The sequence below is a fragment of the Aquila chrysaetos genome, chromosome Z (assembly GCF_900496995.4).
Source record: "Aquila chrysaetos chrysaetos chromosome Z, bAquChr1.4, whole genome shotgun sequence".
Classification (NCBI taxonomy): Eukaryota; Metazoa; Chordata; class Aves; order Accipitriformes; family Accipitridae; genus Aquila; species Aquila chrysaetos.
Genome location: NC_044030.1, coordinates 78,646,262 through 78,659,565, shown reverse-complemented (window position 1 = coordinate 78,659,565; position 13,304 = coordinate 78,646,262). Strand labels below are relative to the sequence as shown.

Here is a 13,304-nt window from a genome sequence, read left to right as displayed (position 1 = left end):
AAGCTTTCCAGACCTGCTGTGAACATAATTACAAGGGGCTCATCCAGGTGTAGGCACTTGGCTTAAGAACACTGGATAACCAAACATGCAATGCTTGGCTATATTATGAAAAGCAGCGACAGGCATGCATTGAAGCATGATGGGCAAACAAATCCACTGTTAGCCCAACTCAGGATGCCACATAAGGAAATGCTGTTTTTCTTCCAGTGGTACCACTGAAACCACCTTGTGCACATTCATTCTGCAAGTCTGGTCCTTCTACAGGTCTAGCACTAAGACTCTCAGAGCACACACCTTTACCTTCCAGGGACACTTATTTCTTGTCCCAGACGTGATTCATTCCGAGAGAGAGAAGAAAGTAGGACTGCAGCGAATCTTCCTCAAGCAGGAGGTAGCTGTAACACACTGAAGCCTCCAGTCAAGCCCTGCCAAGACAGCCTATCAAGCCAACACATCTTCTACCTGCCATGCCTGCTTACCCAGCCAGCCCTCCCCAGAAGCTGCGCGAGCACCCTGGTGCCTCGCACTGGCAGGGAGCTTCTGTCGCCTTCCAACACCTTCTCCCTGGCAGGCTTTCCACTGCTGCTGCTGCTGGGTGCCAGGGTTTGTGTTAGTTAAAGCTGGCACAAACATGAGTTGAATCTAGTCCTATAAATTTAAATAGTCAAAAGTAATTAGGTTTACACGTACTGCCGAATAAATAAATTTGCTCTTAGGGCTTTGTGCTGCAAGTTTCAGGCCCGTGCCAACTGTTGTGGTTAAGCTGTTAACCCCCCCCAAATCACAGATTATAACAAACGTGCTGACAAACCCGAACTTTAGTGGCACAAAAGCAGCAATAATTCTCAATATTGATTAATTTAGTTAGTTAAACCTGCAGTCTAAGCTTATAACCATTCAGTGATAAATTGAGACTGACCTGCTGCCCAAGCAGCTTTTTCAATGAAGGATAGGAACAGCTTTAGTTCTCCACAGAAATACTTGTCCATTTACCATTTTCAATTAGAGAAGGCCATGAGTAAGGGAAAGCACAACATGGCTGCTTAAACTGGTCAATTATACTTACAGCACCAAGGAAGAGAAAGAAAGCGAGGAAGCACGGGAGAGAGCACCACAGAAATACAGGATTTTTCGAAATTTGTCATCAACTGGTAAAATAAACCTTTAAGGATGACAGCTCATCAGACTCCTTTTACTGATCACTTTATCTGATATGATTTCTAACAGCATATTTCAACAAAAATCTTACTCCCCTCTGTGGAGAAGAATGGACCATCAATCCTCTTGAATAAAATTTCTTTTTCTGAGCAGTTGTTTTGTGATGTGAATAATTATCTCTGCTCCTCAGTGCTTGAATGGTATCTCAGCTTATCACTATTAGACAGTATCAAGCAGTATCTTTACACATCTTTATCTGATATTACCGGCTTGCAAAGGTAACCCTTGCTTCCAAGAGAAATGCTTAGGCAATCTTGTGGTTTCTGTTTGTTTAAACATACAGTTACTTGTGGGAAGCAGAGCCCAATCTCTCTCAGTTCGTAAATCCTCCCAGAATTATCATCCCTTTCTTCAGAAGAAAAAAAACCAAGTGTTTCCATAGCAAGGAAGTACAAATTTGTCAATATTGATAGTGGTTTTGCACCTATTATACATCGCAAGTTCTCTCAGAAGATAGAAATAAACTGCCAGCTGCTGCCAAGAATACAGGGATGATGTCAAGCATACATTTTCCTAGTCCACTGGGCCAAGAGAAGATTAAATCTGACTCAAGCCCTCTCATCTCCAAGAAACATTTAACTCTTCTTATGAACGGTCGTACATTCTTGTCATCCCACTGCACAAAGTCATCTAACTAGTGGTATAAAATACAGCAAATTCACACTTTAATCTGCATTTACTTTGTTGCTTGACTAAAGATTTTATTATGAGAAAATGTGGGATATGATAAAGAAAAGCAAGGATTGTATGCTGTTTTTCTAGGCACTTACTGCTAGAATCGTAAAATTGTCTAAAGAAGGCAAGTTGTTTTTAGACTTGTAAGTGTAACAACAATGCTGCTTTCTGTTTCTTCATTGGAGCAGAAGTGATAATGCTGCTTTTCCAGTGCATTTAGTGCAGATATATAGTATAATCAGGAATTGCTGACTTAATGTGACTTTGTTGCTTGTCATTAAACATAAAATAACTCTGATACAAAACATTTTAAAAGAAATGCCATTTGATAAAATATGGGGGGGTGCCAAATACAGGGGGATTAAAATCTTTTGAGTGGCTTTAAACCTAACAGGGGCTAACACCATCCATTCAAATTATTTACAATTGCATTTAATGTGTCAGGACTTGAAACATAAAATACTTTCTGTTCAAAATCTAAGTAAAATTAAAATGTTAGAACTTGGCATATTCCTGCTTTTCTTACTCTAACAGGCAATTTAAGGCTTATTATAAATGTCAAAAGGATATGGCAGTTTTTAGTTTATATTATCCAGCTTGTGCTAACTGAAATATCATAGAAATTCAGCCATTTCCCTGCATCTAGGAGAATGTGATGGTTGCGTTTGCAGAATCTTAAACCGGAGATTACCTAGTGGCTTACCGTGTAGAGTCATGCTGGAGTGGTGATGTGGCTGTGGTTGCAAGCTCTTTGCTGCTGCCTACCAGCACAAGAGACGTGCCTGCATCTTTCCTAGGTCCTGAAGTCGCCCCTGTGGAATGAAGTGAAGACAAGCCAGACGTCAGAGGCTAGTAAGTTTTGGACAGACGTTTCATGATTCTGCATTATTAGAGAACACTAGCACTAAAAGTTGCAACATTTTTGGAGTGCCATATATACAGTGAAATGGCAATCAAAGAACTCATCAGCTGACAGTACTGTGCATAGCATGCATTTAAGGATCACGTAGAATCAAATCTGTAGAATAAGTCACACACTTTACAGCCTCTATCTTACCGCCCAAAGTTTGACAGACTTGCTCTGTTGTAATTGCTTATAGTGGTTCACAGGATCCAGCTTGTTTCACAGATGCGGTTTTCATGACATGATACAAGATGTTAGTTTTCCAAGTGTAAATATCACTATTACAGTATTTTGCTCTCAATAAAATAAAACTGTTAGTCCATTCCTTCTTCCCCCCTCCCAGTTAACTCTTGAATTCCAAAATAATCTAGGTTGAAAGGTGAAGTCTGAAGGTCCTCCATTGAAAGCAGGGCCAACAAGATCAGGTTTAAGGCACTTGTCCAGTCAGGTTTTGAATGTCTCCACTGACAGCTAACCAACCTCTCCGGGCAACTTCTCTGGTTCCAGTGTTTGACCACCCTCACAGTGAAAAATGCTTTCTGTACAGCTAATCAGAATTTCATGAGTTTTAACTTTTTCCTGTTGTCTCTTGCCCTGTTGCTGATGACTTCCAAGAAGAGTCTCATTCCCTCTTCTCTACACCCTCTCCTTGGAAAGAAGAAAGATCTGTGCTGAATCATCTCTTCTTAAGGCTGAACGCACCCAGCTTTCTCTGCCTCTCCCATTAGGTCGTATGCTCCATCCCCGACTGTCCTGGTTGCCTCTGCTAGACTCCCTACAGTTTATTGATGTTCTCCTTGCACTGTGGAGCCCCAAACTGGACATAGTGCTCTACAGATACAGTCTCACCAGAGCTGATCAGAGAAGTGTCACTTCATCAACCTGATGACCACAATTTTGCTATTATGGCCCAGTATGAGGTTTGGTTACTCCATCATCACACAGGTACACTGCTGACTTGTGTTCAACTTGCTGTTCAGCAGGACACCCAGTTCTTTTCTACAAAAACTGCTTTCTAGGCTGTCAGCACCCAGTTGGTCCTGTTACATAAGATCAGTCCAACCCAGCTGAAGGAACTGGCATTTGCCTTTATTGAACCTAAACAGGTTTCTGTCAAAACATTTTCCCAGGCTGTTAAGGTCCCTTGAATATGGGGCCCTACCCTCCAGCATATTGACCACTTCCCCAGCTGGTGTTGTCTGCAGACCTAATGAAGGTGCATCCTGTCCCAGTGTACAGGCTGTTAATGTTAAGCAGCAGTTACTCACTAGCAACTGGCTGTCAGCTGGACTGATAACAACCCTTTGAGGCTGGTGGTCCAGCCAATTTTCCACCCATCTTCCACCTTTCACCCACTCACCTGAGAACTGGGATTTATAGATAGGATTTAGTTAGACAGCTTGCATACACATAGTCAGAGGTAAGTGGAATAGTCAAATTCGGTGTAATCTGATCTATTACACAAAAGCCTGTGGGTTTGCGCTTTTTAAATCTAGCCTAATTAGCTCTGTCCAACCAACATCATTTAACTAAACAGTAAGTATAGGGAAAACTGTAAGTCTCAGCAAAAATTAAAGTCAAAACAGTGTTTAGCTCTTTAAGTAACTCTGTCATGTTTAAATATTTCTCAGCTCTATGAACAGCAACATTATCTACCATCCATGCTGAAACACGAAGCAACACAAGGTTGTAATTCCAGCTCAGCGCAAAATTTACAGATGTCCAAGGATTAAGATTATTTAAAATGTATACAAAAATATAGAGTATAGTAAAACCACATGTTTTAAGGTGTATTCTAGGGAGACTAACAAAAAGAAAAGGGTTCTTATTGCCCTGCTATAATGCATTGTGATTCAGTACCATGCAGTGAAAAAATCTCACCTAACAAAGAGTTAATTATCCGTGAAGGAACTCTTAGAAATACCATGGGGATATATGTTGATTTTGTGTCCCTGGTAACTTGATAGTGTGCCAATCCATGATGGGAAAAGTGGGTATGCATATAAAGACGGGAAGCCTCTTGCTTAGACTTTTGGGTTTATGATTGAATAAGAGATGTTTAGAAATCATTTCACGTGACAGTGGAATGAGGCAGCTGGATTTTAAGAAACTAACACCAAAGTAATAAAAACCTGGTGAGTATGCCAGAATATATTCAATTCCTAATACAAGAGAAGGCTGGCACACTGTCAACATACTACATTCATAGCAAAGTAGATGTATTTCTCCGAAAAAGAAAATATATGGCCTCAGAAGTGGCCAATACAGCCTCAAGGGGACTGTTCAAAGACCCAAGTGTGAAAATTTTACCAGGGCTAGAAATGGAAAACAAGAAAACGAACTAAGTAGGAATATACTGAGGCTGTTAGGCTGCACAGACATAAAACAGGGGTAGTAAGAAATCCTGAATAAGTGCATATCTAAACAAAAAAATGTTTAAAAATACATTTTGAAAAAGACATGCAAGTCAATTCAGGGAAAAGAAACACCAAAGAGCAAGCAGGTCTATGAATATATGAAGAAGATTAAATCAATAATGATCCTAAAATGGCCAAGCTACTAATAATTTTTAAATATACTATGGGAAAAAAATAAAGAAAAGGAATATTGGCAAGTAGGAGATAATGAAAACCACATTGATGTATAATACTCGCTTATATAAAGCTGATAAAATTATCGGGGGGGTGGGGGAGATACAAATTCTTTAGTCTGAAGGATATATATTTCAGGGCTAAAGGGAATTAGTTAATGAATTTATGAAATGACTGGTAATTGTTTATGAAAAGTCATAGAGAACTGGGGTGATACAAATGACAGCAAATTAATTAGATTTGCAGGTGTTAGAAGACAGTATGAGACTGGAGACCTTGCAGATGATCTAGAGAAGCAAGAAACGTGGAAAAAGAATAGACACATTCACCCCTGAAAAGAAAACCCAAAACTCATATATGCTGCGATAATCTAAATTCTGATAGGGAGAACCTGGAGTAGCAAAGAATAGCAAAAAACAAACTAGACGTAAGCTTGCAAGGCAAGCTACCCCCAAAGCAATTATAGGTGTCTTCTAAATAGTAACATTAGGAATACTATTTTCAATGTGGTTAACTTGGTATAAGGCTGATTTGAAGTAGATTAAAGACTCATTTGAGAATATTCAAATAGCAGTATTTTTCTGCTTGAGAAACAGACAAGTAAAACATGAAGAAAGTGGGGAAATACAATAGTCTACATTTTGAAAGTGTAAACACTAAGAATGAAGAACTACAGTTGAGGCTGGTTCAAGCAGTAATGCGATAAAACTAGGCAAAGGGAAATCTAGGTTGATAATCATGAAAGAAATCTTTATGAATTGAATAATACCAATATTCATATTACTTAACATTTATATAGTACTTCACATCTTCAAAGCGCTTCACTAATATTAACTAATTGCTCTATTTGATTGTAGAGAAGAGTCTTCCCTCAAGAGAAGAAATTCCAGATCCTGAATCCCTAAGAAGCTACATTAGAAAACCTACTGAAAAACAAACACTGTACAGAAAAATGAAAAGTATAGATTCTATGAGCTAAAATAATTTTCCTTCTCTGGCTTTTTCTTTTACATATGGAAAGGAAAGCTATGCATGCTATGCAATATCATGCAGATGCTATGTCCCCCAAAGAGATACAAAGGGGAAAATAGTTCGTTCTTTGTTTCAATGCAGATATATTTCAGGAAGGGTTTGAAAAGGAAGACTTTACACATAAGTGTAAAGAAGTGCCCAATATTGCAGAATGCAATGGATAGAACCTAGTTTAGTTTCCCAGCCCAAAACCAAAATTTTCCAGGGCAGAAAGGAAGAGAAACACACATTTCTGTACTCCAGTGCTTTTTAAATAGACAAGTTGTTAGATTTTAGTACAAACTGACATAGATGCTGGTGACACCAATAAAAACAATTTACTGCTGAAAAGATCTAAGACTTGAGGATTGCTTCGTCTGCTTAAAGTTTTGCTGGTAAAACTAAAAAAGTTTGGCTACAAGAGACAAACACCTGCTAAAGCACAGGAATAAAAATTAAGGAGCAAACAGAAATAGGAGACAAAAAGCAACAGCAAGAGAATAAAAGCTGATTGCCTAAGCTAATCTCATAAGCTTCTACCCTGAAAAGAGAGCGGAAGTGGCCCTTTCATTCCATGAGGTGAAGGGACCAGGTTAATATTGCTCTTGTCCCCATTTCTAAACATCTGCAGAGAGAAAGGAAAAGTGGTTTTACTAGGAAATCACCCTTTCCAAACTCACTGCACTCACAGTAGGTGAGCAGTCCTGTAGGCAGTAAAGCCTTCCACCATTCCAGCATGGGACTGGTTTCCTGATTAATCTTTTTATCTTCTAAAAAAAAAAAAAAAAAAAAAAAGTTGCTGTGGAGGGACACTATCATGAGTTGCACTGTCCCTCAGATACACCCACCACTCTCAGTGGCACAGGAAGATTATATTGTGAGCCCAAAGGCACACATCAGCACTGGCACTGCACTAAGGTGTGCTTGGAGAGAGTCCGCATCCTGAAGAATATACAAATTAAATAGATAAGACAGATTGAGACATGAGAAAAATAAACCTCTGTAGCAATAGGTTAACATCTGATTGTTAAGAAGTTTTCAGTGGACAGGTATGTTTCTGTACACAGTATCCAGTACTGCTGTTTTCTGACCAAAAGGCCACCTTAAGGTATGTGGCTAAATAACATGAGGTTTCATGCCTCAAGATGTCATCTTGCTGATTTTATTTCCCTTTCACACATCGCATGGCTTAGCTAGAGCTCGGGTGAACACACTGCAGTAGAGGGATCACTTCATATTGACACAACAGGTACTGAACACTGTCCAAGACAGACCTCCAGGCTTGCTGGCTCAGCACTCTGATGCAGTAAAGCAAATGCCATATTTTTGTAAATTTCACCACAGAAAACAATGTTAGCATCCCTCATGTTATTTTTGCAAGATGCCGCATAATTGCTTCCTAATAAAAAAAATAAATTCTGAGGCAGAAATCCCTGGTCAGCAACAGATGGGAAGATCCAGCAGAAGCAAGGACAGAGATAGCTAAGTCCAGAGCTAACGAGAATTAAGAAACTTGACATTGTGCCCTGGGTGATCCCCAAAGATGTAAAAAACACTTTACAAGTATGTGTGTATGCTTGTTAAAGGAGTCCAAACATATAACAGAGGGAAGCCAATTAAAAAGGTACTAAATACAGAAGACTCCAACTTCAGTGATTAGTGCTAGGTAATTTGCCTTGTGATAAACAAGTCATTCAAATCAGTAATAGACCTGAGGTTGTTCCACAGCTTGAAAGCATTTCTCTGAACTTTATTTGGTATCACAGCAAGTGCCAATGTTTATAAGTTAAATTTTGCCATGCAGTGCTACTTCTTCAAAGCTAGCAATCCCAGTAAGCGTTTGTGAAAGATACCCACCATCTTCAGACATTATGCTGACCACTACGATCACTAAATCAGCATAGGTGCAGCTCAGCTGCTATGTACAATAGCCAGGTGCAGCTTGTAACTTCTCCTAAGTACTACAAACTGACATGAATGAATGAAGAGGCCAGGTTGGATTTTTTCCCCCAAATCTATGGAAAATAAATTACTTTTGGGGGACTATCCCTATCCAAGGAACAAAACCCATCATCCAACTGTGAAAAATCTCAATTTCATCACTACCGTATTGAGAATGAGGGGGGAGAAGGAAGAGGAAAAAAGAAGAAAAAAATAATGATAGCTGAAAAAACATAAAAGAAAACCATCAGTGAAAATTGCCCCTGAAACTTTGCAGAACTGTAACGGCTTTCTCTTGCTTAAATTGATTGGTGTAGCAATGTTATAAAATGACTATTAGGATTCATTGTGCACAACAGAAAGTGTGAAATGTCAGCAGACTATACAGCAAAAGTAATGGGTCCTGAACCCCTGTTAGTCAAAAATGATTTTGTTTCAAATTAGAAATTGATTTTTTTGGACACAAGCCCTTTACAGGCTTCCAACTTTTGTAGCTGTGCCTTGGAAGAGATTAACCTCAGCCACTGTTTGGGTCCAGGCTGATGATACCCTTTTGAAAGTTTCTTCACAGGGACTGCTTTTTAATGTTGGTACGGTCTTAACCAATAACACAAGTTATTTGTTCCTTTGAGAACTGCACCACATTTCTTCTCATTTTGCCATTTTCTTTATTTTTATGCTGACATATACGGCAAACTGGCTGACAAGTTAAAATAAAAAAAAACCCTAGCTCATAATTGAACCAAGGACTATGTTCAAGGCTTGGCAGTGAAACATCCAAGCTGCTTTTGTTCCCAACCCTTTCTCTTCCCAAGAAAGGCTGCTTCTCTGCTCCTTAAGTGGAGGTACTAAGCTAAGAGCAGGATAGATTCTAACTGTACAGACATCCCTGTGTGGCAAAATATCAGGTTGTGATGGTGGAGCCATTAACTGGGGAGGAAAATGATGTGAAGGAGATTACAATTCAGGAGCAAGCCCCACTGCACATACTTTCTCTGCTTGCTGGGAAACAAAAAAAGAATTGTTGAAGTAGCTTTTGAGATTAAAGGGCTAATTTTTCCCTTCCATCAGGAACACCAGCCAAGAAGATCACTTTTATTTTTAATGCTTTCTATGCTTTTTATTATTTTAAATGTAGCTGCCTTCTCTTGGGTTGTTTTAAGCAACTTGCAATCCTCTCCCTCTAATTGCTTATTTTACTGATACACTCTTGAACACATATATACAATTTGTAAATGCTATCAGCACACTCATGGCCGTATAATGCAGTATGCTTCCCCTTACCTTTCCTTGACTTGGTACCTTCCCTCTTGGTTTGCATCAGAAGGGTTCGCCTATCTTCCACGTTTGCACCAAAACCAACCATTTTCTTCCCTGAACTGCTCCCATCACTTCTCCCTGGTGTTCTGGAGGTTTTGCTCACTGGAGGTGTCCTCGGAAAATAATCTTCATGTTTCAACACCGGTACACTGGGAGGAAAGAAAGATCATGCTATTAGATGGTGCATTCAGCCCTTTTAAGACTGCACCCAGCCCTCTCCCCAACTTTCACTCTCCAGAAGCGTAATCATCATGCTGCTGGTTGAGCTCTTGTTGAATCCATTTACAATGTCTGAAAGCAGGATGCCTAAGGATTGAAGAGTTACCAACCTACTTTATCAGGATTCTTTGGTTATCAGCAGCTGGCAGCACTCTGACAATTATATTTGGAGTTTTGTGGCATTTGGCACATTCCCTAAAGTATTAGGTCCTGGATTTCCTAAGTGGTTAGAACAGGACAAGTGGGATGTAGATACAGAAAGTACTTTGTCCAGCACAGTGAAGCAAGCTTGGAAGAAAGAGTAATTAAAAAAACGCTCACTTTGCTAGGATAAAGGAGAAAACAGAGAAGATTACATGAAGAGAAAACTGGAGCCATGGTTTGCAAAAAGGAAGCAGATCATAGAATCATTTAGCTTGGAAAGGACGTTTAAGATCATGGAGCCCAACCATTTATCTAACACTGCCAAGTCCACCACTAAACCGTGTCCCTAAGTACCACATCTACACGTCTTTTAAATACCTCCAGAGATGGTGATACATTGATTCAAGAAGAAAAAGGATAAGAGGAGATGAGACAAAAAGAGCTGAGTGAACAGAGGTACTTGTAAGCAGGATAGAGAATGTATGAGCAAACTGGTGGGACAGTATCTGTTGCAGCAAGTGCAGCAGTTTGAGTAGAGTAAGAAAAGAGAAAGCTAACCAAAACCATTATGGTTCAAGATGAACCTCAGTACAATATCGTAAACACTGCACAGATAGAGCCAGGAGGCAAATTTGGTGATGTGGAGCAAGCGTGACTTCAGTCTCTGCAGACACAGGCAATCACAAAACATTTTGGGAAGACAGGAGGCTACGGAGACCCATTTTTCTCTCAGTTAAGACAACGTACTGCTTTCAAATTTTGCTCTCTGGGAAACAAGTACTGCTTTAAATGAGGATTCCCGACATGTATACATCATTAGCCCTGTCACCATTAGAAAAAGCAATTAAAAACATAAAAAAAAATCTTTGGATTATCCACATGAAGGAATACAATTCATGCCAAGATTATACTGCTCTACTTGCGATCATGGGAGTGACATACAGCTTTCCTGAGTTAACAGAAGATTAAATGATTCTTTTTCCTATTTAATTAGCAATTATATATGGGCAACCCAAAGACTGTCACTGACTTTGTATTATTTGCAATACAGCTTTGTGGAGGTTGATTCACAAAATCTTTTACCTAAAAGCTTACACTACTGAATTTATATCTGAGGAAAAAGCAGATATCTGATATTCCTATCAGAAAATTATAGCTAAATTAAAAGTTTCAAATCAATGTGCTGTATAAGCCATTGTTTAATAGGGCCCACTGCGCCTGTTGAACAATTAGTATTACTCCTGTATTATTAATGCAGAACATTATATAATGGCTTATGACCTGTAATAACTGGCTGAAGTGTTGGATAAAACTTCTTTGAATAACCTCCATTTACGTTAGGGCTTCAAACCGTGTGGCCACTAATAATATTGCAAAGTGTTATTAAAATTTATGGTGGACTAAATTAATATCTTATTGGAATTATATGAAATTATTAACCTACTAATTCCTGCAACCCAGACTTCTTGCAACACCAAGAGGTGGGTTTGGACCCTAATAACTGTTTAAAGAGGCTTAAGGGTGTAACACTTGACCAGTTTTCTCTGATAATACAGGATTTGATATTCCATTTGCTTGCACTTGGATGATTAACAGCATTTAAAAACAGTGAGGTTGTCATTATTTGGATGCTTTCTGAGTTTTTAAAGTACATTTAATTACAACCCACAGATCTGCTGTGAAGACAGTGACCTTTGGCGTGTAGATGAGGAGGCAATTACTCGACTGGTTCACTGCAATACCTTTTATATGGTGCAGTTACTTCTACAATACCAAGTTCTGGTTTAAATAACACTCTGGCAGAGACAATTCAAACAGAAACAGACACCAAGAAAAGTTACAAAGCTAATTTACAAGGAAATAACAAAATCAAGTGTATTTGCATTTATAGCTCACTAAACAATTAATTAGAGCCTGGTTCTTTAGTATTTAATAAAAGAAAGCTCACGCTAAAGTTTTGCTCAAGTAAGGAGAGAGAGTCTGATCTTAAAATGACAAACACCTAATCTGAGAGGTGTGCAGACCAAGGAGGGAAAGGGATAATGCAAAGAGATACAAAAATTCAATAATTAACAAGGTACCAAAATTGAACAAAGAAAACATTAGGGGGGGAAAAAAAAAAAATCTATTTCAGAACATAGTTACTCATTTACCTGCAGAATAATTAGTAAAGTGAATGATGCGACTATCACAACCTGGAAAACTTAAAACTAATATGTGATCCAAAGGGATCAGTTATGTATAGCTAGAGAGACTAAGAGACAGAACAGGTCCTTCTCTATTTTCAAATCCAGCAATCCATCATATCACTCAAATGCAGCATGGTTAGTAGGACTTCCTGCAGGGTACCACGATAGCCAATGAATTTTCATGCTATTTGCTGAAAATACACAACAGAGAAGACTGTCTAAATAAAGACCTTATTAACCTATGTAACCTACATAGTAAGGCAGCAGTTGTAGAGTAGCATCGCCAGAAAAGAAGCCAGTCTCAGCACTGCTGCCGCCTTATGAATATCGAAGTGCACCACCAACAAAGGAAAACACACCTTGAATGTTTTTTCCATTTTGTCTGAGCCTCATATCGCGATATCCCTACTGAGCGTGAATGGCAAATTTTAAATGTCATTCAGGACCCACTGAATACTGCTAGTATTTGCATTCCTTAAAAAGTAGAAAAACATTAACCTTTTGTTTTATTGAATTAAAATGCCATGGAAATGCTGATGTAGTCTTCAGAGACTGAAATACTTTTACAAAGAAGAATAGCTGTCATTTATTAGACACAAAGAACAATTACTTGATAGGATGCTTTCTGACAATAAGCAGATTGGTATTCTCATCATAGAAAAGGCATTGTAAAAAAACCCAGCACAGACCTCTGAGACTTGAATAATTTAAAGCTGCATTTGGTGCAATTTGAATTTTTCTTTAGGGAGGCAAAGTTAAATACCTTTAATTTGTTCTAATTATTTCAAATTTGCAAGTTAATTATGGCTGATCATTAAATAACAAAAAGGACTATCGTCTCCATAGAGTTTTACCTCCTACCCTCTGCATTACTTAAGCTAGATTTTAGTATGCATGAATTAACTTTCTAAATAATCACACGGTTTGACTAAATGGCTCAGTAAAATGAGCTCTGATCCTCGGAATAAGCATTAATGGACATTAGAAAGGCTATTGGGACCCATGTTACTTACATTATAAGTATTTTTAATGGTGTCTTATTTACTAATCTTTATGTACTGTTCAAGTTAGGGCACCATATAGATACATTAT

The 13,304-nt window shown here is 38.7% G+C and overlaps 1 protein-coding gene across 6 annotated transcripts in view; it reads right to left on the bottom strand.

Annotated features, from left to right (window-relative positions):
* Positions 1 to 13,304, bottom strand: part of KIAA1328 (KIAA1328 ortholog) — a 190,781-nt gene that overhangs the window by 33,432 nt on the left and 144,045 nt on the right. For all 6 annotated transcript variants that reach the window (XM_030004498.2, XM_030004500.2, XM_030004505.2 and 3 more), the window contains 2 exons: positions 9,625 to 9,809; positions 2,597 to 2,705 (listed from right to left, as the gene is read on the bottom strand). In XM_030004498.2, the coding sequence (XP_029860358.2) occupies positions 2,597 to 2,705; positions 9,625 to 9,809 (294 nt within the window). The remainder of the gene's footprint in view (positions 1 to 2,596; positions 2,706 to 9,624; positions 9,810 to 13,304) is intronic.